This window comes from Anolis carolinensis, chromosome 3 (assembly GCF_035594765.1).
Source record: "Anolis carolinensis isolate JA03-04 chromosome 3, rAnoCar3.1.pri, whole genome shotgun sequence".
Taxonomy (NCBI): domain Eukaryota; kingdom Metazoa; phylum Chordata; class Lepidosauria; order Squamata; family Dactyloidae; genus Anolis; species Anolis carolinensis.
In genome coordinates this window covers 239,014,282-239,038,662 of record NC_085843.1, presented here as the reverse complement: position 1 = coordinate 239,038,662, position 24,381 = coordinate 239,014,282, and the positions used below count along the sequence as shown (strand labels likewise).

General features: G+C 44.1%; 1 protein-coding gene across 2 annotated transcripts in view; it reads left to right on the top strand.

The window, feature by feature from the left end:
- The window catches only part of igf2bp2 (insulin like growth factor 2 mRNA binding protein 2), a 90,310-nt gene that overhangs the window by 41,274 nt on the left and 24,655 nt on the right, over positions 1-24,381 (top strand). For both annotated transcript variants that reach the window (XM_008106406.3, XM_003218373.4), the window contains exons 3-6: positions 5,650-5,698; positions 9,175-9,226; positions 12,895-12,958; positions 23,922-24,194. In XM_008106406.3, the coding sequence (XP_008104613.2) occupies positions 5,650-5,698; positions 9,175-9,226; positions 12,895-12,958; positions 23,922-24,194 (438 nt within the window). The remainder of the gene's footprint in view (positions 1-5,649; positions 5,699-9,174; positions 9,227-12,894; positions 12,959-23,921; positions 24,195-24,381) is intronic.

Below are 24,381 nucleotides of genomic sequence, written 5' to 3'. Positions count from 1 at the left end.
AATGCTGAATTAATTGGTTTAGGCCTGTCTAGATTCCCTGCAGGCATGAAAATAAGATAAAGGCACACAAGGAAATTGCACATAGAATGTATAGAAATGCCACCAATCATATTTGGCATGTTGGAATAACAGGGTCTTTCCCATTTGTTGGTCTCCAGAAGTCAAAATTGACTTCATGGCACATATCAACAAAACGAACACTGGGAGTTTAAAAAATTGTAGCTATTACTATTGTTGTTAATTTTTTGGTGTCTTGTGGCTTCAAGTCTGCCCTACGCTAAACCTCTCACAGTGTTTTCTTGCCAAGATTTGTTCAAAGGCGGTTTCCCATTGCCTTTGTCTGAGGCTGAGAGATAGCGACTTCCAGATGCCTGTAATAAGGGGGTTCAGCTGGTACATTGGTCCAGGACCTGGAGAGCTAAGGAGGGTTTTGTGAGTTTTGGATGGTCACCTCCCTCAAAAAACATAAAAAGTACTTCCCATAAGGTCTGCAAAAATGATGTCAGTGTGTCATGTTTAAGGAAACTGCTCTCCCAGCTTGTACAGCTATCTTCAACAACTAGCACTGTTCTAGTATTGCAAGGACATTTAAAAATATAGGATAGAATATGTGAACATCCTTTCTTGTTATGTTTATGTGGCCAGTCACTTTCACAGAGAGAGCAAAAGGAAACTTTGAGATGAACCCTCTGACCTAAAGAGTATGAAAGCAGTCTTGTTCCGCCTTGCGAAATTTCTGTCTGAGCACTGGTGTCTTGCCCAAGGTCAGAGCGGATGTTCATAGCTCAACACCAAACCACTATACCGTGCTGGCATATAATATTCATATTTCAGTTTTTACATGCCCTTACAATTTAAGAAAATATCAAAGTCTTTTCTCACATTCTTTGTCCAGAATTCAGATGCAATGTTTAAAACTTTCATTTGGATTTTATAGGATTTGATAGTGAAAATAAATGACCGATTAGCAGAAAAGTTAAGGTTCTAGTGATTTTAGCTTGAGCAATATTTTCCCAGTATTGTAGTTCTAATCTTTCTATCAGTACTGAAACATGTTTATTTTTTTCACAACTTCTGAATTCGGAGAAAAATGAAAATGGTACCTAGATCCCCCCCCCCCAGCCTGTACTTATGCTTTGATTTTGTTATTATCTACTGCTAGAGAAGAATATTAGATCAAACTGTCACAGAAACAGGGGAGATATATTTATGAGCTTAGATTGTATCACAGTACAGGAAAGTTAATTCATTGTTTGCAGTCTGGTGGAATGATAACTAAGGAGGCTGTTCAGGTCCTGAACCGGTGCTTGGCAGCTGTGTTGTACTGAATAAGGGCGAACAAATTGAACCTGAATTCAGACAAGACAGTGGTTCTCCTGTTGAGGGTGAACAGGGTATAGGGTTACAGCCTGTGTTGAGTGGGGTTACATGCCCCCTGAAGACACAGGATCGCAACTTGGGAGTCCTCTTGAACTCATAGCTGAGCCTGGAACCCCAGGTTTTGGCGGTGGCCAGGGGAGTTTTTACACAATTAAAACTTGTGCACCTGTTATGCCTGTACCTTGGGAAGTCAGACTTGGCCACGGTGGTCCATGCTTTTGTTACATCCCGTATAGATTACTGCAATGCACTCTACATGGGGTTGCCTTTGAAGACTGTTCGGAAGCTCCAAATGGCCCAGCAGGTGGCAGCCAGATTGCTCACCTGTATAAAGTGGGTGGGTAGTCTGATACTGGTTCTTTGCTGGTCTTCATATCAGTGGGAATGAAGCTGAATGGCCCAGTGCTTGCTTGTGGGTGAAAATGGCTTATGTATCTCATAAAGGATGTGCCAGGATGTGAAGCTTGGATGGTCGTTTAATACTAATGAAGGCAATCAATTACAACATTCACACTGGCCTCCAACAGACAAGAGTTCTTTCCCCACCCAGGTCCTTCCACAGATATATAAACCTTCCTTGCTTAGTTTCTCCATATACCTCACAACCTCTGAGGATGCCTGCCATAGATGTGGACGAAACGTCAGGAGAGAATACTTGGCCATACAGCCCAGAAAACACACAACAACCCTATCTCATAAAGGTTTGAGAATTGTGCTAAGGCTGGGTGGGAAACTCTGTCCAGTGAGGACCATGACAATCACTTACTGATCACAGAGGTAGCAGATAATGTTTCAGCTTTCGACTGTGTATCATGTGGGACCTCTCTCTTTAAGAGCTGGACATTAGAAAGGGAAGTCCTGTTACCACCTAAGCAGCATAAACATGTCAGATAATATGACTGTGTACTAAGAGATGATCTACTGTACCTTGAGGGAAAGAAATTACCTATAATGAGCATATATCAATTTTGCTCCGTGGCATAGAGAGAATACTAAACACACTCAGGTATTGTGTTATCCTGGGGATGTTTCCAATAATAATAATAATAATAATAATAATAATAATCATCATCATCATCATCCTTATTTATATCCTGCCCTTTCTCCTCAAAAGGACTTGGGGCGGCTTACAACAAAAAATATAATATACATAATAATACTCAACCAACCAAGACAAAAAAACTCATCAGCCAACAAATCAGCTAATCATGATACATAAACAAAAATAAAACAGGTAATGGACATATTAATTATAACAACAAAAACACAGCATAAATTATATGATAGTGATAGAATTTTCTACGTACAAGTGATGTATCTGCATATAATAGATCATTGTAGTGACCCTGTAGAATGGTTTATGATTTGGTTTTTATATGCCATAACTTAATATCACCCAGTGAAATAATGTTTCTCACTAAAAATATAACGGCAACAAATAGTCTTAAAATATACTGAGATTTTGAAATTTGTTTCATTGCTTGCAATTTAATCTTGGATATATTTAAGAAAAAAATAGCTATATGAATTTCCCATGCTTTGAACCTGAACTGATTACTTATATTTTTCTAAATGGTGTATGAGTTTCTTTGCCAGCTGCATTATTTGAGGGAAGTGACTGGTAGTTTCAAAACACGTACCAATGGACTGCACAGTATAGTTGCATAGTGTGTGTTCATTTCAGTTTTCCCAACACCATAGGAAAGTGGTCATGTGCAAAGCAGTTGTGAGCTTCAACACACCTACACTTACCTTATTGTGGTGCACTCAGGAGCTCAAACTTTCTACCCTATGTCCAGCACAATGTTTGAAATGCTAGTAATCCTTCAACAATCTTCTCCAAACCTCCACGTTGTGGTGAGGCAGCACTTGCACAGACACCAGACCTGGGGCAAAGCACATGGGAATAGTCTATGTCAGCCCTGAACACTCGGTCCACTGTTTCTCTGGCTGCTGTGCCTGTTTCCCACCAAAAGGAAGTGAGTCATATTTATGAATGAGCAATGCAGTGGCTCCCATGTTTCACTTAATTTCAGTCACTAGTTTCACAATTACTAGAGTTCTGACACCAGCCCAAAATCTCCTAAACACTAGAGCATTCAGTTACATGTGTGCTTGAAACTAAAGAGGGAGATTACCTCTTTCCCCTGCTAAATGCCCCAGAGAAAATGTTTATGATAGAGGTCTAGTGACCTGAACCATATTTACTGAGTGCTGACTCCAGTCCTTTTTCAAGCTCATTTGCAATTTAATCTAATTTCTGTTTTATTGTGACCACTAAGTGAAGTGTACTGCTCAAGCTTAAGTTGTCCCAAATTTCAGGATGCCCTTTCATCCTTCCTGAGCTCTGTAGTAGTGTCTGTTGTACAGTACAATCCTTTTGTATCTAAGAATTATGCAATACCCAACTTCTTCTATGTCAGTCAGTCAATCAATCACTTTTTATATCCCACTTTTCTCCCAAGAATGAGACTCGAGGCAACTCAGTAAATGAAAATAAACCTTATAACCCAACAGTTTTACTGGTTTAAACTCTGGCCAAGATCACTAACCCAATACACACAGTCCCTGAATTACAAGCATCCAACTTTTAAATGACTCATAGTTAAGAATGGGGGGTGAGATAACAGGACGTGAGAGAAAACTACCCCTAGGAAGAGTAATTAACTCCTGGAAGAGTTACCTTGGGGGAAAAGGTGTCTCAACTGAAGTTTTATCACCAATCCTTTCCACAACAAGCCACAATTTTTAAAATCCAATTATCACAGGGAGAGAAGGTGAGGTGGAATCTTTTCAACAGGAGCACAGACAGCAAAACATACACTGTGGGAATGTTATCCTTTCCCTATACTATCCAAAAGCTTTTTTAAAAAACTGGCGTTACAATTTAAAATGTACCTCATCTGACTTACATACAAATTCAACTTAAGAACAAACCTACAGAACCTGTCTCGTTTGTAACTTGTGGGTTGCCTGTATGCACTTACCAAGTGATAAGTGCCATTGAATGTAATGAGGCTTACTCCTGGGAATGCATTGCTGAGCAGTTGGTTTACTGTATATACTCATGTATCAATTGAAGAGACTTGGACTGAAAACTTGCCTCAGAAATCTGGGTCAATATGGTACCCTGTTTCCCCTAAAATAAGACATCCCCTGAAAATAAGACCTAGAGCATCTTTGGGAGCAAAAATTAATATAAGACACTGTCTTACTTTCAGGGAAACACGGTACCTCTGTCCACCATGGCACTTCTTTTGAGACTTCCTTGCTTTGGCAGAGAGACAAGAAAGGAGAGGGGGTGTCAATGCTTCTTTTAGGTTACCAGGATGGACTGGTAGGGTAGATTGCCTTTGCCTAGTCTGCCTCCCCTCTCGCCTGTCAGCTCCTCAGCTGGCAAGGCCGCATAGTCCTGTTCCAGATCCTTCTCTGGAGCAGACCTATGGCATCACTAGCTGCTTGGAAGCCAGAGGAAGGAACTGGAACAGGAGCGCAAGTGCTGAGCATCACCAACTCATGAGATGAATGATTGCACCCAAAGAAGCCCTAATAAGTGAAAGAGGATGCTGTCTGGGCAAATGAAGTGAGAGGCTGTGTAGGTGGGAGTGATCTTCTACTTGCTTACTTTTCAGTAAATTACCCCCTCACTTCTCTGAGCAGCCCAGAAAGAGTCTATTCCATACTGGAAGAAAAATAGCACCAAGGACTTAAGTAGAACAAGAGCAATAAATATCTCACATTATGCCAAACCTTTGGTGGAAAAATGATGGCGGCAGCAATCGGGGGCAGCTGGCTCTTTGAGGCAGTGCTGGCACATTCCCCTTGCAGTGGAATGACCCTTAATTTATAGATTATTTCAAAATCCATAATTTCTTCCCTCAAATCTTCCCGCAGTTTATACATAAGGTCAACTTTATACACAAGTGTATATATAGTATGTCTAGACAGAGATGAGTTTGACAAATGCAAGAAACCCACAGTTAATCATGATCTACTACATCAGGCAAAGAATGATGTGTTTCAGACTAGCCACAATTTAGTGGTGGAATGATGTTAAAGTGTTTTCTCTGCTAGATGTGGTTTCTCATGCAGATCCTCAACACAGACTTAGAAGTTCCCTGTAGTTTAAGGGGCATCACCATGACACTCTAGTTTAGCTCATTATTTTTCAACTGTAGTCAGACTACTGATGTTTAATGTGAAAAAGCCATTTCATGTTTTTGATTCATACTGGTGTAATCTACATTTGTGGATTTTTTTTCTTCACAGGAGCAGAAAGATTCAAATCCGGAACATCCCGCCTCATTTACAGTGGGAGGTAAGTGACAGAACACTTAGCACTGCTTGTGCCCCCTTCCCTATTACTATGTAGAAATAAAAAAGCATCAATCCATTCTTTGTTCTACAGCATTTTCATATACAACTTGTTCAGGGTGCTGTAGCTGGTCTTTTCATAGAGGGTAAAATCTTGACTGGTTGTTTTGGCAATGATTAGAAGCCCTTTCCCTTCAACAATGCAATATATTATGCACAATATTGACAGATGTGTATATTAAAAATCCTGAATTTTTCAATTACCCTTGGTGGTCCCTGTAGCTTTTAAAATTGGCGAATCAGTTCCAGCAGCCTGTTTTTTCCTTATGAAAATTGCATGAAACTGTGGCTATGCAAGAAACGATAGGCTTTGGTGTAGTTATCCTATTTATTTGTCTAACCGGTAGTATTTCAAGAAAGTAGTCTTGTGCTGTCACTTCTGTATGGGAAATTGCATTTTTCAGTGTCTCTCCATGACACATGCATATTGAAGGATGTGAGATCTATCATGTTCTGTAAATACAAAAAGTGTAGCTCAGTCATAGAACACATTAACATATTAACAATCTAACAATCACCTTTTTTGGCGAAATCACCCTAAGAGAAGCAATAGGGCTGTGGTTCTCAACCTGGGGTCCCCAGATGTTTTTGGCCTACAACTCCCAGAAATTCCAGCCAGTTTACCAGCTGTTAGGATTTCTGGGAGTTGAAGGCCATAAACATCTGGGGACCCCCAGGTTGAAAACCACTGCAATAGGGGAAGCTGCTTCAGGAGCTGCACCTGGAGCTCCTATTTGAGAGATGTCATCTCTAGCTTAATTGTCATAGCTCAATGCTATGTAATCCAGGGATCTGTAGTTTGGTGAGGCATCCACAGTCTTTAGCAGAAAAGGCTCAAGGCTTTGTAAAACTACATACCTCATGACTCCATAGTATTGAACCAAGGCAGTTAAAGTGGATTCATTCTACAGCACAGATGCACTTCAAGGTTTACTTTTCCATTGCCGAAAGCTTTGGTGCTCGCTAACACATTTGTTTTTAAAGAAGGAATCCTAAGCAGGCAGCCACTGTAATGGCCATATTATCAAAAGTGCAACTTTTTCTGCTGCACATTACATTCAGCAGAAAATGCTTTTTTTGGTTTCAGAGTTTTGAAAATTGAGGTGCGCATTAAATACGATGGCGCATTAGACTCGACTAAATGGTATATGTAAAAAGTAGACATTAAAGATTCTTGTGTTAAAGACAAGGACTCTTCAGGGCTCTAGCCAGTGCTAGCTATTGTAAACACTACAAAACTACAGACCAGGGACAGAGCCAATGCTCAGAAAGGTTGCTTTTAAAGAAAACTGTTAGATTCTAGAGCACCCTAATCAGCATGTCCAGTGTTCTGACTTGTATAGTACCACTCTCTGTGAACCTAATGTTTTCTGGTTCCCATAACATCTGAAACCTCCCCAGCCTAGACGACCAATTCTTTCACACGAGAAGCGACTTGCAGTTTCTCAAGTCACTCCTGACACAAAAAAAAAACCTGTTTCTATCTCTCCAGTCATCTGGGCTACTCTTAGTTTGGGTTTTGCTTTATTTTTGGTGCTGCTTTTTGTGATCTTTTGGTTTTCAAAAAAAGAAAGGCTTTTTGGTTACAGGAACTTGGAGGGAAGGAACCTGTGGTATCAACCTTGTCAATAGGAGTAGCAAGTTTCTTCTTGCTAGATGGAGAGCATCAGGAACAAATGACAAGATGTAGCTGTTGTTTTTCTTAGTCATCATTCCCACAAGTACAATGACATGGCTCTGACTAGAAGGCCAATGACTGCTTCTGTTCAGGAGTTTATATGCTAACAAAATGACTCACTGGCAGTAAGTCAGGTGACTGAATTCCTGCTTTCAGGTGATGCTTGAACAGGATAGGTTAAATGTTTAATTCTGGGAAATGGACTATCTGGCAAACGGTGACTCTTCCTCTTTGGGTGGGAAGAGTCATCATTTAATATTCCCCGAAGGTTTATTGCAATGGCAGATTGCCAAGGATGGCATTTCATGCAGTCATATTACTGCAGGGGACAGAAGAGCCTCTGATAGTGTTGAGTCCCATGCTCAACATACCATACCTGGTTACCAGTAACATACCATACCTGGTTATATTTATCCCAGTCAACCTAAATATAAAACATGTGTGTGTTTATGAAAACACCTATTTGACATAAAGGAATTTTATTGTCTTTCTATCTTAAAAATTATTCTGTTATTAAAATATAGGAATAACCTAAATTATCTGGAGGCATATACTGTAGTATTTCTGAATTTCCACTTCTACCCAGCAGTTTCTGAAACCTTTCTATAGAAGAATCCATTGTTAGCAAATGATATAGAAAAGGTGCCAGCCTTGTACCAACGCTGTCTTGAAGATTGTTTATTTCACACACAATTTCATGCCTGAAAACCAGGTCTATCTCTGGTTTTTGGATCCTGTGGAATACACAAAAACAAGGCTGGTTAATTGGCTTAATTGTTAAATGTGAACTGGTGGCATTTTTTAAAAAAAAGAATCTAACCTGGAAGGTTCTATTTTAAACCAAAATTTCTAGAAATAATGCTAGGGTAAAGGTAAAGGTTTTCCCCTGACATTAAGTCTAGTCGTGTCCGACTCTGGGGGTTGGTGCTCATCTCAATTTCTAAGCCAAAGAGCCAGCGTTGTCCATAGTCTCCAAGGTCATGTGGCCAGCATGACTGCATGGAGGGCCATTACATTCCCGCCGGAATGGTACCTATTGATCTACTCACATTTGCATGTTTTCGAACTACTAGGTTGGCAGAAGCTGGGGCGCCTCCCCCCCCCCCCCTGGATTTGAATTGTGGACCTTTCGGTCAGCAAATTCAGCAGCTCAGCAGTTTAACCCACTGTGGGCTCCCAACAAGTAATGCTGGCCATGTTTTAAAAAGTAAGGAGCCCCCGATGGCGCAACAGGTAAACCTCTGAGCTGCTGAACTTACTGAATGAAAGGTCAGCCGTTCGAATCCGGGTAGCGGAGTGATCTATTGCTGTTAGCCCGAGCTTCTGCCAACCTAGCAGTTTGAAAACATGCAAATGTGAGTAGATCAATAGGTACCCGCTTCAGCAGGAAGGTAATGGCGCTCCAAGCAGTCATGCCAGCCACATGATCTTGGAGATGTCTACACAGTGCCTGCTCTTGAGCTTAGAAATAGGAGATGATTACCAACCCACAGAGTCGGACATGACTAGACTTAATGTCAGGGGAAAACTTTTACCTTTACCTTAAAGCCAAACAACCTTGAGCCATTATGTGCAAAGTTCCCAATAGAACTTCTTTCAGTTAGTTGAGATAGTTGAGGGTGATTTGTTGAAGACTATTTCATTATGATGGTGTATTTCTAGTCACACCTTTGTACAAAATTGGTGCCTTATTGCATCTCGGTCTGTTTTATCCTATAGTGTATGTCTGATTTCCTTTTCAGGTCCTGGATGGACTTTTAGCTCAACATGGGACAGTAGAAAATGTGGAACAAGGTAAGGACCTTTTTACTGTGCTTACTCTCTCTCAGGGCCGGCCCAACACGGAGGCCACGTGAGGCGGCCGCCTCGGGCGCAGGGCCCGGGGGGGCGCCGTCAGGCTTCCCCCCCCCCAGCGGGGACCATGAGCTCGCTCGCCGGCGAACAGGAAGGCCTGTTCCGCGACGAGAGAGCTCTCATGGCCGGCTGGGCAAGGCCAACCAGGCCAGGGCGCACGGGGCAGGAGGCGCATGAGAGGCGGGGTCTCACGCTGCGTGAGAGGCGGGGTCAGGGTGAGCTGCGCGGGAGGCGGGGCCAGGGTTGGCAAGCTGCCTGCAGAAACCTCCGCTGCAGTCTGTCCACCTGGAAAAGGCCAGGGTGCACGGGGCGGGAGGCAAGGCCCCATCTGGGCGGAGCCCCGCCTCCCGGCCTCCTCGCCCTGACCCCGCCTCCCACGCTGCGTGAGAGGCGGGGCCAGAGAGCGGGAGGCGGGGTCCCGCGGCACATGGCCACGCCTCCCGCGGCACCGGCGGGGGGGGCACAATTTTCCCCCCTGCTTTATATAAAAAATTATCTCCAGCCGGCCCTGCTCTCTCTTCAGCGATTTTATTAAGGCATCTTAAGCATTCAATATTGCTTACGGTGTTTTAACATTCCACCGAGACTATTATATTTATGCAGCATCTGTTTCATGAGACTCTGGAGTGCTATATTTTCTGTCTACCTTATGCTATATGGAGATATTTTTATTGGGATCTTGAAGCATCTTCATAACAATGTACTAGCTGCAGTGTTATGACTAAGCGTTCACTCCATGGCAATCATTGAAAAAAATACTGACCAGACTCCTGTGGGAAATATGCACATGCTTTACACATATGTATGAGATGAGTCTGATCTTGGAAGCTAACCAGGGTTAGCTCTGTTTAGTATAATTAATATCTGGTGCATTAGGCTAAATTTCAGAGGAAGGAACTGGCAAAACTACCCCTGAATATTCTTTCCTAAGAAAAGCTCTTGAGCACTATGCACCCTTTTCAGGCCACTAAACATCTGCTATTTCTATTTCATCTATATTTGCATGTCCACCCATGCAGAACTCCACCGCCAGATCATGTCCAGAATCTGGTTTTGATTTCTCTCCTGCATATATTGGCATATAAGAAACTATAAACACCATTGTATATGAAGGTTTATTAAATGTGGTGGGAATATGCAGTTGGCAATGGATTTCCAACTAATGTCTATCCACTTGCTTGTCCTCAGGTTATCTGAAGCAGTTTCTGCCATGCTGAGTGCAATTAACCTGACTGCATTATGAGAAAGGTCATTGTAATCAGTCGTTCTCTCAAAGGGAAAGAGATATCATAACTCTTAGAAATGCATAGTAACTGTGTTGACTCTAACAACTAAGTCCAAAGTCCATATTGTGGTAATACTTTTATCAGGCCAATGAAAAAAAGGCATAACATTAATTGCAATAGCTTTCAAAGCTCAGAGTTTGTCATTAGCCAGATAGATTTTTAAAGAAATGGTAGAGGAAAAGCAGCATGGAAAAGAAAATAATTTTGTTAGAATAATGCAGGCTGCACATTGCTTTTGGGTGATATGGATAAAGGAGCTGTGTTTAAAATCATCACATTCCAACTGCCATGAACTGACTAAAGCCAGATCTGGCCATGGTGGTACACGCCTTAGTTACATCCCATCTGGATTACTGTAATGTGCTCTACATGGAACTGCCTCTGAAGAGTGCTCAGAAACTTCAGCTGGTCCGAAGAGCTTCAGCCAGCTTGCTCACTGGGGCTGGCATGGCTACAGGGAATAGACAACCCCCCTGTTGCAGCAGCTCCACTGGCTCCCAGTCTGTTTCCAGGCACAATTTAAAGTACTGGTTATGACCTTTAAAGACCTAGACAGTTCAGGTCCAGGCTATTTGGCTGACCGCATCCCCTTGTACGAACCTGCCTGGGCCCTGAAATCTTCAGGAGAGGCCTTTCTCTCAATCCCACCTCCATCTCAAGCTCAGTTGGTGGGAATGAGACTTTGACCAGGGACTAATCTCCAACATTAGTACCAAAAGGGTGACAAATCAGTTTTTGGTCACCGTTAGATTCTGTCTGGTTATTTTGGGTGCTGATTCAGAAAATTGCATTAGGTAGACCACATCAGCTCTAGTTTCTGATACAGAACCTATGTCATCTAGTAGTTGCCATCTGCTCACCCACAGAAAACCATATTTAATAATCTAGATTTTCTAGCTGATTTTCCCCACATGTCTCATGGACCTTATTTTAGATATCGGGAACTACTGCTTTATATGCTTTTTATGGTTTTAACTTGAATTATTTTTTAATATTAATGATGTTTAATACTGTTTTAATATTTGTATATTTTAAGTTGTATTTGTAATGCTTTTAATTGTGATCCACTTTGAGTCTCCATATGGAGAGAAAAAGCGGGATATAAATAAACATCATCATCATCATGAATAATAAAGGCACTAAAAAAAAGGCAATTACCGGTACTTTATTCCTGTATCTGAAGAAATGAAGAACCCCTTTCTCACATGGTTGTGCTGCAAAGCTGTGCTGGCAGGACAAACCTGTAATTCTCTCAAATTGCCAAATTATGAAACCAGCCATAGAGAACTTTAGAACCGAAAATCAATATTTTCTTATGAATGACCATGTGTCAATGATTTGATACAATGATTTATAGTTTCAGATGATGATCGTCGCATTTTCTGTATTTCTCTTGTGCTGTGTACCCTAGATGATAACATTCAGGTGTGCAGATTTGTGCATTTGAAATTATGGAAAATAGTTATCTGTCAAACAGTTCTGAGGGCATGTAGATGTTGAAAGATTAATTGCAGATTACACTTAAAGGCAAAATAGAAGGCCCTTGCTTTTTGATGAATAAACCATCTCAATATTTTGAATGTACATAGTTTACTTCTTTTTATTACACATCTTCACTCCTTAGAAGTGGATATTATGTATACTACATAGCTTCATTCTCAGTCAGACCATCCCAAGAAAATAAATATGGTAGCAGCTGATGTAGCTGTTTTCTTACAATATAGTAACAAAAACACATGTTTCAGTGTGATCTCTTACCAGAACTGGACTGACAAAGACAGCAATATGTAAAACAAGTAATTGTTACCAATGGTAATCCCAACTAAAATAAATCCTAAAATGGGAATAGAATTTCTAAGTCAACACTTACTTGTTGTGTTTGCTGTCAAGTTGTGTTTGACCTAAGGCAGCCTTAAGGCAAACTAATCGTGGTGTTTTCTTGGCAAGATTTATTCCAAGAGGTTTTGCCTTTGCCTTCCTCAGAACTATAAAACTGAATTGCCCAAGGTTTCTGTGGCCAAGTAAGGTTTCAAAACCTGTTCTCCAGAGTCATAGTCCAACTCTCAAATCGCTACACATCCTAAATTGCATGTGTTTGCCTGGTTCTAGTTCAGGCATGGGCAAACTTTGGTCCTCCAGGTCTTTTGGACTTCAATTCCCATAATTCCTAACAACCAGTAGGCCATAAAATTCTTAAAGGCAATCTGTTTAGTGATCAAAAATGAAAACTCAGTGGCTAAGATAATTCAGAATAAGAACTTCTTTCTTGAGATCCTCCCACTTGGTAACCCAAGCATGTGTTTCTTTCTTTCCCTCCTGTAGTTAATACAGAATCGGAGACAGCAGTTGTCAATGTTACATACGCGACAAAAGAAGAAGCAAAAGTGTAAGTGATAGCTTTAAATGTAATTTTCACCCCCTCCTATCTTTCACTTTTGATTTTTTTTCCTCTCCTGGGAATGGGAATTCATTTCCAATGGGGTTTCCATCAGAATTGACATTACCTGGATTTAGGCCAGTAATATTGACTTATTCCATTAGAGGAGCAGGCTACGTGTGATCTTCGAGGCTTATTTTTGTGGCCCTTTAGGCATTTTTGTCATATTTTTATCCTTCCCCAAGATGATTTAGGTCCAGGAGATGTCTTTTTAAATGGGAAATTAACTAAGAGTGTCTTCTGCTTACATCTCACCTCATCTGGACCTAAAATTGCCCAGGGGCCTAAAACATAATAAGAAATTGAGAGCATTTGAAGGCCCTCTAAAATGATTTATGTATTTAAGGGGGTGCATGTGCACACACAAAAGCTCAGACAAACATTTCTTTTGGAGTAAATACACCCTATCAGAAATGCCCATACCTGGCATAAGTACAATATGTTTAAAATATATGAGGACTTTTGGGACATGTTCACAGAAGTACTCTCAGTGCTGTAGAGTAGGAAGGTGTGAAAACTTTTCTATCCAACTCCCTGCCCAAATATATTCTGACTGTAGAACATGAAGTGCTTTGTTTCCCAGTGTGCAGTGCACAGATCTTTCACTCAAGTAAGTTTATCTGTAGATGTTTTTATCTGTGTTTTCCAGCAAACACAGTCATGAATCACAATCAGTCAGAGTCCATAACAATTCTGGTGTGCTATTGTCAGGACCCAGACTGCGGAGCACCAATAACCATGCGCAGAAGCCAGAATTTATCTAATATCTTTATTAAGGAAATATATAAAGTCAATAAAAATAAGTGTAGAATATAGTTCAGAAGTAGACCTTTCAGGAAAGGTCAAATATAGTCCAGGGAAACAATGTCCAATATGAGATATTAAAGTCCAAAGTTGTAATCCAATAACCGAAACACACACTTTGCCAAGCAAAGTGAGGGGAAATGACAAGGTCCTTTAGTCCATGGAGCTTGATGCAAGGCTGGAGAGCAAACTTTATTCTTGGCAAACAAGGCTTGATTCAAAGTAACAAGAAGCGAGGAACAAGAACAGGGTCCGTGGCGAAATCCGTGGCGAGGTCCAGGGATCAAGGCAGGGTGGGAACGAGAACAAGGTCCTGGAAACTGAAGTAGCGTAGTCCACACACAATCTACTCCCGAAGTTGACGAATTGACTCCGCAAGGAATCCTTGTGGCCAAACACCTATATAGGATCTTGTTTTCCCGCCAAAGAACACTTTCTCTGGGGAACAAGAAACGAAACCTATTCTGTGTCCAGATGCAGGACTCCTTAAACTTTCCCAAGGGAAACAGACTTAATCATCTAATTGTCTGGCAGCGATCCTGGCGCTCCTGCGAGTCGCCTCCCGAGCGCTTCTATCTTGATTATAATAAAGGCGGCGAGAAAATGGGGGAGATTTCTGCTCAAGGCTTGTTTGGCTGACTTCTTGTGGGCAAACATCTTGCAGCTGCAAGGGCTCCAAATCCGGCAGAAACGGTGGGAAACCCAAGTTTTCCTCTTCATCTGTCACAACAGTACTAGGAACGGGACTACATGGCCCATGAGTCATCACACTATCCCCCTCCTCAAGGCCCCTCTCCAAAATGGGCCCTCTCCCCGAGGTGCGGGGCCGCGGCTTGGCAAGGTAGGCCTGATGGAAGCGGCGGACTAAGTCGGGGGCATGAACTGTGGAAGCGTCTTCCCACGAGCGTTCTTCGGGGCCAAAACCCACCCAGTCAATGAGATATTGAAGGCGGCGGCGGTGGAAGCGAGAATCCAAAATGTCCTGAACCTCGAATTCCTCCTCCCCATCCACCAAAACAGGAGTGGGGGCCGGCCGGTCTGCATCGGGGCGGACACCATCCGCCGGAAGGAGCAGGGAGCGATGAAACACTGGATGAATGCGCATAGAGCGCGGAAGTTGAAGTTTGAAAGTCACGGGGTTAAGTTGCGCCACCACCGGATAGGGACCAATGAACCGGGCATCTAGCTTCCGGCAGGGACGGTGGGAGGGCAGAAAGCGAGTGGACAGAAGAACCCGATCTCCTACCTTGATCTCGGGGCCCGGCTGGCGATGGCTGTCAGCGTGGCATTTATAGTCCTCCTTGGCTTGGTCCAGTTGCTGGAGCAATAGTTGTTGCACCACTGTGAGTTCTTGCAGCCAGTCCTCCGCTGCGGGGACTTCTGAGGTTTCAATGACAGGAGGGAAGAAACGTGGATGGAAGCCGTAGTTTGCAAAGAACGGGGTTTCTTTAGTTGAAGCCTGGACACCATTGTTGTAGGCAAACTCTGACAGAGGTAACAGGGAAGCCCAATTGTCCTGCTGATAGTTTACATAACAGCGAAGGTATTGTTCCAGAGTGGCATTGGTGCGCTCAGTTTGCCCATCCGTTTGGGGATGGTGAGCTGAAGATAAACGAGAGTCTATGCCCAATAGTTTTTGTAGTGCCTTCCAGAAACGAGAGGTGAATTGAGATCCATGGTCTGTGACTAAACTCTTAGGCAATCCATGTAGTTTGAAAACATGCTGAAGGAATAATTCTGCAGTCTCTTTGGCCGTGGGGAGGCCATCGCAGGGAATGAAATGGGCCAATTTGGTAAAAAGGTCTACCACCACTAGGATCGTGGTGAATCCAAGGGAAGGTGGTAGGTCAGTGATAAAATCCGCAGAAATTATTTCCCATGGACGAGATGGAGTAGGGAGGGGATGCAGTAGCCCTGAGGGCTTCTCCCTTCTTGTCTTGGAACGCTGACATACCGGGCAGGTATTGACATATTTCTCCACATCCTTGCGGATCTTGGGCCACCAAAAATCTCGTAGGATCAAATGCATGGTTTTAAATAGTTCAAAATGCCCTGCTGGCTTGCAGTCATGACACAGACGAAGTGCCTTTTCTCTGCCTGGTCCTGGAGGGATGTAGACGTGTTTTCTGTAGCAAAGTAACCCATCCTTAAGTGAGAAAGGAAAACGTAGTCCTTGGCGAATTTGGTCCTGAGCCCAGGCATCCGCCTGTTGACTGGTTCTGATTTCTTGAGCACAAAGGGGCCCTGGAGTAGAAGGAGTTGGTTCAACTGCAGTGGAATTGGTGTTTCCCACTGTGAGCGTGGCAAAGTTCTCGGGCTGCAGCAATTGGGATTCGAAAGTCTCTTTGCGCCCTGCAGCATACTCTGGTTTCCGTGAGAGAGCATCTGCTTGCTTGGTCTGAGCTGGGGTTACATAATGGATCTGGAAGTCAAAGCGTTCAAAAAACAAAGCCCAGTGCTGCTGCCTCTGATTTAACTTGCGGGCAGTTCTTAGATGTTCCAAATTACGATGGTCAGTATGGACCTCAATGGGAAATTTGGCCCCTTCTAACCAATGTCTCCAATTTTCAAAAGCTGCCTTTATGGCCAAAAGTTCCTTTTCCCAAATAGTGTAATTTCTCTCTGGGGCTGTTAGTTGACGGGAGTAAAAGGCACAAGGATGAAGATGTTCTCCCACTGGTTGCATGAGTACAGCCCCAATTGCCACATCGGAGGCGTCAGCCTGCACAACAAAAGGGGTTTTAGGATCAGGGTGCTGTAGAATTGGCTGGGACGTGAACAACTTCTTTAGTTGCTGGAAACCTTTCTCTGCTTGCTCCGTCCAGCGGAAAGGCTGTTTTCCACGGATGCAGCTGGTGATTGGGTCAGACCAGCGGGCAAAGTCTGGAATGAACTTGCGGTAGTAGTTCGCGAACCCCAAGAAGCGTTGCACCTCTTTCTTGTTGGTTGGCGCTCGCCATTCCAATACTGCTGAAACCTTTGCCGGGTCCATGGAGAGTCCTAGTGGCGAGACACGGTACCCCAGGAAATCTACCTCTTGTAGATCAAAAGCGCATTTTTCCAACTTGGCATATAGTCCATGATCCCGCAATCGTTGCAACACCATTCTGACGTGTTTCTCATGTTCTGATTGTGAACTTGAGAACACCAAAAAATCGTCCAGGTATATGATCAAGAACCGATCTAGATAATCCTGAAAAATATCATTGACAAAGTGCTGGAACGTTGCGGGAGCTCCACATAATCCGAAATTCATGACTAGGGACTCGAATAATCCGAATTTAGTCTGGAAGGCGGTTTTCCACTCGTCCCCCTCTCTGATGCGAACTAGATTGTAAGCCCCCCGAAGATCCAGCTTGGTGTAAACCTTGGCCCCTCGAAGCCGATCTAATAGATCCGAGATCAAAGGCAGGGGGTAGCGGTTCCGCTTCGTGATATTGTTCAATGCTCTATAGTCCACAACCAAGCGTAGGTCCCCTGACTTCTTTTTCACAAACATCACTGGGGAAGCGGCTGGGGATTGAGAGGGTCTGATGAACCCCTTGCGGAGGTTTGACTCTATGAACTCCCTGAGAGCTTCTTGCTCTGGTTCAGTCAGGGAGTAGAGGTGTCCTCGCGGGATCGGGGGCACCTCCACCAAGTCAATGGCACAATCATAGGGCCTATGCGGGGGTAGTTTCCCGGCTTCCTTTTCATTGAAAACATCCCAAAAGTCTGATGTCATAGGCATCACTGAAACCTGGTGGGATGACTCCCATCACTGGAATTTAACCATTGAGGGCTATAACCTCTTTCACAGAAATAGAATAAAGGGGAGAGGAGGGGGAGTAGCTTTATATGTCAAAAACAGTTACGTTGCAGAAGAAATGCAAGACTGTAATCCGGGAAACCAGCTTGAAAGCATCTGGATAAGAATCAAGGGAACCGGGACTCAAAAAGATCTTGTTGTGGGTATCTACTACAGACCTCCGAGTCAGGATGAAGGACTTGATGAAGCCTTCTGTCAACAGCTGACCAAACAGGCACAAAGAAGAGATATAGTAGTCATGGGCGATTTCAATTATCCCGATATCTGCTGGAAAACAAACTCAGCCAAGAGTACAAAGTCCAACAAATTCCTCACTTGCCTTGCAGATAATTTTATGGTCCAGAAGGTAGAAGAGGCAACAAGGGGATCAGCAACTCTTGATCTAATCTTAACAAATGTGGAAGACCTGATCAATACAGTTGAAGTGGTTGGATCCTTAGGGGCAAGTGACCATGTGCTCCTGCAGTTTGCAATACAAAGGAATGCTGAAACTAAGACAAGTCAAACACGCATTCTGGACTTTAAGAGAGCTGACTTCCAAAAAATGAAGGAATTACTGAGCGGCATTCCATGGACGCCGATATTAAAAAACAAGGGAGTTAAGGATGGATAGGAGTTTTTCAAAAGTGAAATACTCAAGGCGCAAATGCAAACAGTGCCAACAAAGAAGAAAAATAAGACAAGTGCAAAGAAGCCAGAATGGATGTCCAAAGAACTTCTAACTGAGCTAAAGCTCAAAAGTGACATGCACAAGAAGTGGAAAAGGGGAGAAATCACCAAAGAAGAATTCAAACGTATAGCCAACACCTGTAGGGAAAAGGTTCGCAAGGCTAAAGCGCAAAATGAGCTCAGGCTTGCCAGGGACATAAAAAACAACAAAAAAGGCTTTTTTGCTTACGTTGGTAGAAAAAGGAAGAAAAAGGAGGCGATAGGGCTATTGCAAGGAGAAGATGGGGTGATGGCGACAGGGGACAGGGAAAAGGCAGAACTACTTAATGCCTTCTTTGCCTCGGTCTTCTCAGAAAAAGAAAGCCATCTTCAACCTCTGCAACACGGAATGGACGAAGGATTGGGGGAAATCCAACCCCAAATAGGGAAACAAGTTGTCCAGGAACACTTGGCCTCTCTAAACGAATTCAAGTCCCCAGGGCCAGATCAGCTACACCCAAGAGTACTGAAGGAACTAGCGGAAGTTATTTCAGAACCACTGGCAATTATCTTCGAGAGTTCTTGGAGAACGGGAGAAGTCCCAGCAGATTGGAGGAGGGCGAATGTGGTCCCTATCTTCAAGAAGGGAAAAAAGAACGACCCAAACAATTACCGTCCGGTCAGCCTCACATCAATACCAGGCAAAATTCTGGAAAAGATCATTAAGGAAGTGGTCTGCGAACACTTAGAAACAAATGCGGTCATTGCTAATAGTCAACACGGATTTACCAAAAACAAGTCATGCCAGACTAATCTGATCTCTTTTTTCGATAGAGTTACGAGTTGGGTCGATACAGGGAATGCTGTGGATGTAGCGTACCTGGATTTCAGTAAGGCCTTCGACAAAGTCCCCCACGACCTTCTGGCAAACAAACTAGTAAAATGTGGGCTAGACAAAACTACGGTTAGGTGGATCTGTAATTGGCTAAGCGAACGAACCCAAAGGGTGCTCACCAATGTGTCGTCTTCATCATGGAAAGAAGTGACAAGTGGAGTGCCCCAGGGCTCCGTCCTGGGCCCGGTTCTGTTCAACATCTTTATTAACGACTTAGACGAAGGGTTAGAAGGCACGATCATCAAGTTTGCAGACGACACAAAACTGGGAGGGATAGCTAACACTCCAGAAGACAGGAGCAGAATTCAAAACGATCTTGACAGACTAGAGAGATGGGCCAAAACTAACAAAATGAAGTTCAACAGGGACAAATGCAAGATACTTCACTTCGGCAGAAAAAATGGAAATCAAAGATACAGAATGGGGGACCCTGGCTTGACAGTAGTGTGTGCGAAAAAGACCTTGGAGTCCTCGTGGACAACAAGTTAAACATGAGCCAACAATGTGATGCGGCTGCTAAAAAAAGCCAATGGAATTCTGGCCTGCATCAATAGGGGAATAGCGTCTAGATCCAGGGAAGTTATGCTCCCCCTCTATTCTGCCTTGGTCAGACCACACCTGGAATACTGTGTCCAATTTTGGGCACCACAGTTGAAGGGAGATGTTGACAAGCTGGAAAGCGTCCAGAGGAGGGCGACTAAAATGATTAAGGGTCTGGAGAACAAGCCCTATGAGGAGCGGCTTAAAGAGCTGGGCATGTTTAGCCTGCAGAAGAGAAGGCTGAGAGGAGACATGATAGCCATGTACAAATATGTGAAGGGAAGTCATAGGGAAGAGGGAGCAAGCTTGTTTTCTGCTGCCCTGCAGACTAGGACACGGAACAATGGCTTCAAACTACAGGAAAGGAGATTCCACCTGAACATCAGGAAGAACTTCCTCACTGTGAGAGCTGTTCGACAGTGGAACTCTCTCCCCGGGGCCGTGGTGGAGGCTCCTTCCATGGAGGCTTTTAAGCAGAGGCTGGATGGCCATCTGTCGGGGGTGCTTTGAATGCGATTTCCTGCTTCTTAGCAGGGGGTTGGACTAGATGGCCCATGTGGTCTCTTCCAACTCTACTATTCTATGATTCTATGAGTATTTCTTGGGCAAGGTGATGATGGGTTCAGCGTCTGTGGCATGGCAGACCTTGGCTACAAGACAATGGTTTTGGCAATATTTAGAAGCAAACTGCAGTTCTCTGTTGGTCCAAGAGATGCTGGGGTCGTGGAGTGTCAGCCATGGAATTCCCAAAATCACTGGGAAGTGAGGAACCTCGGTAACAAAAAAGGAAATCTCTTCCATGTGTTCCCTTATCCACATTCTGGTGGGTTCAGACCATTGGCTTACTGGACCTGTCTTTAGGGGGCGGCCATCTATGGCTTGCACCACCCGGGCGTTCTTGAAATCATGATATTGTAATCCCAGAGAGTCGGCATATTCTCTATCGATGAAATTGTTTGTTGCTCCTGAGTCTATCATGGCATGGATCATGACGGGTCCTTTTTTCGCTGACCACAAGGTGACCACTAGGAGAAATAGGACTCCGGTTGGCGGCTCTTGAGTGGGGTTTCTGACCGGGTTGGCGAGCCTCTCTACGCCCGGTCGCTGGCTTCCCCCGCCGGCTTTGCGCCAGCCGCCTCGGCCGTCTCCGTCTCCACGGAGGACGCCGCCGCCAAACGCGCGGCGGGCTTTCTTTTGGCTGGACACTCTCTGGCAAAGTGGCCCCCGTTTCCGCAGTACCAACAGAGGTTTAAACGTTGGCAGCGGGCCTTCTCGGCAACATCTAATCTGGGACGCACATTGCCCAACTGCATTGGCACCTCCTCGCTTTCTCTGGGGTATGGGGCTGGTGGCGGGGGTCTCCACATTGGACGTGGCTGGATGCCGGCGGGAGCGGGAGGTTTTGCTCCTGCTCTTCCACTCTGGCCTCGGAGCCATTGTTTTCTGTTGGCAAGCATGACTTCGGCTCGTAGACATTGGTCAATAAGTCTTTCAAGAGAGTTTGGAGGATCCACCTTGGAGATTTCTTCCAACATCTCGATGTTGAGACCCTCCCGAAACTGTCCTCTGAGGGCTACGTCATTCCAACCGGTGTTTTGGGCCAGCACTCGGAACTCGGCTATGTACTGGGACAAGGGCCTGTCCCCTTGGAAAAGCCGCCGGAGTTTGTGGCCGGCCGCCTCCAAATTGTCCTCGATCCCCCAAGTCGCCTTAAGGTGATTCAGGAAGTTTTGCGCGGAACTTAGGTGTGGGGAGGCTTCATCAAACAGCGCCGTCGCCCAATTGGCCGCTGGCCCGTCTAGGAGACTGTAAATCCACGCCACCTTGATGTCTTCTTGGGGAAACTCGGCATGGCGGGCTTCTAGGTATGCCTGGCATTGGCGACGGAAAACATGAACCTTGGAAGCTTCTCCAGAAAACTTGGTTGGTAGCGCCAGGGCAGGGAGACGGGCTCCGCGTTCCTTCAAGCCCCGTATTTCTCCCTCCTGCGTATGGAGTGTATCTCGGATTCTGTCCACTTCATCCTTGGAGAGGGTGTAGCTGAGTGGTTGGGCTTCCGCCCCGGTTCCAGTAGACATTCTGGCCTAGGTTAATTGGTGCTTAAGGTGGCGGAGTCAAACTGTCAGGACCCAGACTGCGGAGCACCAATAACCATGCGCAGAAGCCAGAATCTATCTAATATCTTTATTAAGGAAATATATAAAGTCAATAAAAATAAGTGTAGAATATAGTTCAGAAGTAGACCTTTCAGGAAAGGTCAAATATAGTCCAGGGAAACAATGTCCAATATGAGATATTAAAGTCCAAAGTTGTAATCCAATAACCGAAACACACACTTTGCCAAGCAAAGTGAGGGGAAATGACAAGGTCCTTTAGTCCATGGAGCTTGATGCAAGGCTGGAGAGCAAACTTGATTCTTGGCAAACAAGGCTTGATTCAAAGTAACAAGAAGCGAGGAACAAGAACAGGGTCCGTGGCGAAATCCGTGGCGAGGTCCAGGGAACAAGGCAGGGCGGGAACGAGAACAAGGTCCTGGAAACTGAAGTAGCGTAGTCCACACACAATCTACTCCCGAAGTTGACGAATTGACTCCGCAAGGAATCCTTGTGGCCAAACACCTATATAGGATCTTGTTTTCCCGCCAAAGAACACTTTCTCTGGGGAACAAGAAACGAAACCTATTCTGTGTCCAGATGCAGGACTCCTTAAACTTTCCCAAGGGAAACAGACTTAATCATCTAATTGTCTGGCAGCAATCCTGGCGCTCCTGCGAGTCGCCTCCCGAGCGCTTCTATCTTGATTATAATAAAGGCGGCGAGAAAATGGGGGAGATTTCTGCTCAAGGCTTGTTTGGCTGACTTATTGTGGGCAAACATCTTGCAGCTGCAAGGGCTCCAAATCCGGCAGAAACGGTGGGAAACCCAAGTTTTCCTCTTCATCTGTCACAACAGTACTAGGAACGGGACTACATGGCCCATGAGTCATCACAGCTATTTACATTTAGTTTCACATTTAGAAGTATTTGTTTCTAGCAGTTTCCAGATTGAAGGAGCCTTGCAAGGACTGACACGACAGAATAATAATCTTTGTTTTGCCAGTGAAGTGAAAATCTCTAAATTGAAATGCTGAAAACAGCTTAAAGTATTGCTAAAATATCCCCATTTTAAGGCGGCCTTTCCTATCCTGATGGCCCCAAATGGGGTAATGTAAGTGAATGGTTTGGGGTCCTGAAATATTTGGCCACAAGATTGAAGGAGTCACAACTGCAACTGCAAATGCATGTCACCTACGAGGCGGTCCTTCCTTCGGATCAGAGACTGACTGACCCACATGTCCATGAGCCCCAGACATCTGCCCCGCAGGATAGGAGGGCAAAGACAGAGGAGGGTTTGGGCTACAGGTTGGGTAAAGGCAAAATGTGGTGTGTTTGGGAGAAGACCTTGTAGCCCAATCCCTCCTGTCTTCTTCCAAGCACACCACTATATTATTTTCCTGAGTTAAATTCTCAGCTCCAGATTAAACAGAGTAGTCCTTGCTTTTAAACATTCATTCCTAAAGCTATGAATGCAGTTTAATGTACCAAAGGGTCAAGCTGGTGGATGCTGAATCCAAAGACATTGCTACGTTTTCCATCCAATATTGTCTCAATGAAGGGCTGAAGAGCTGGAAATATTTTGCAGGTCTATATTTTGTTTTTCTCTACATCTCAACATTCTTGATTGGTGTTGATTTTCTTGATGACAATAATGTCCAAGTGTTAAAATTAAAACCAGAAGAGAGATCAATTTCCACTCCAATAATTCTCCTACCCACACTCAAATATAGGTTCTACATCAATGGATTCCACTTACAGCACAAAAAATATTCAGAAAAAAGTTGATTTCGCCTTGTGCTACATTATGCCAATGTGTATGCATATCCTGCTGTAGGGTCCCGTTCTTTTACACATCTTCCTGAAACTTATTTGATATGTTTGCCATTTTATAAGGAATGCTATTCTACTATGTCATCATATATAATGGGAGCTTGAGCATCCAAAGGATTTAGTATCTGGCCCTGGAACAAAATCCAGAGGATACCAAGACCCATTTATAAAGAGTAAGAAACATGAAAAATGGAATCAAGATGTAGCATTATTGGACATGCTTTCCTTTAGGGTGTCAGAGGGGGAAAAAACCTCTTTCCTAATTGTGCTCATTGGTGTTTGTATGTTTCAGAGCAATTGAGAAGCTTAGTGATCATGAGTTTGAGAACTATTCATTCAAGATTTCCTACATCCCAGATGACGAAGTGAGCTCCCCGCAGCCTCCTCAACGATCCCGGCGTGGGGGCCACTCTTCCAGGGAGCAAGGTCCCTCCCCGGGGGGCTCCTCGCAGCCCAAACAGCTTGATTTCCCACTACGGATCCTGGTCCCCACACAGTTCGTTGGTGCGATCATAGGAAAGGAGGGCTTGACAATAAAGAATCTTACTAAGCAAACCCAGTCCAAGTAAGTACCACATATGGTTTAATTTCCTTCTGCAGGGGCTCTTTTGGTAGCCTTTATATCCCTGTAGTTGTGTTTGGGGTTTTGTGGGGATTTTGTCTGAACCACATGCCAAGCAGTGTCTCTGGCATGAATTATGTGGCAAAGGCTCTGTGTCTTTTGTAATAATCTATATCTCAGTGTTGCTGTG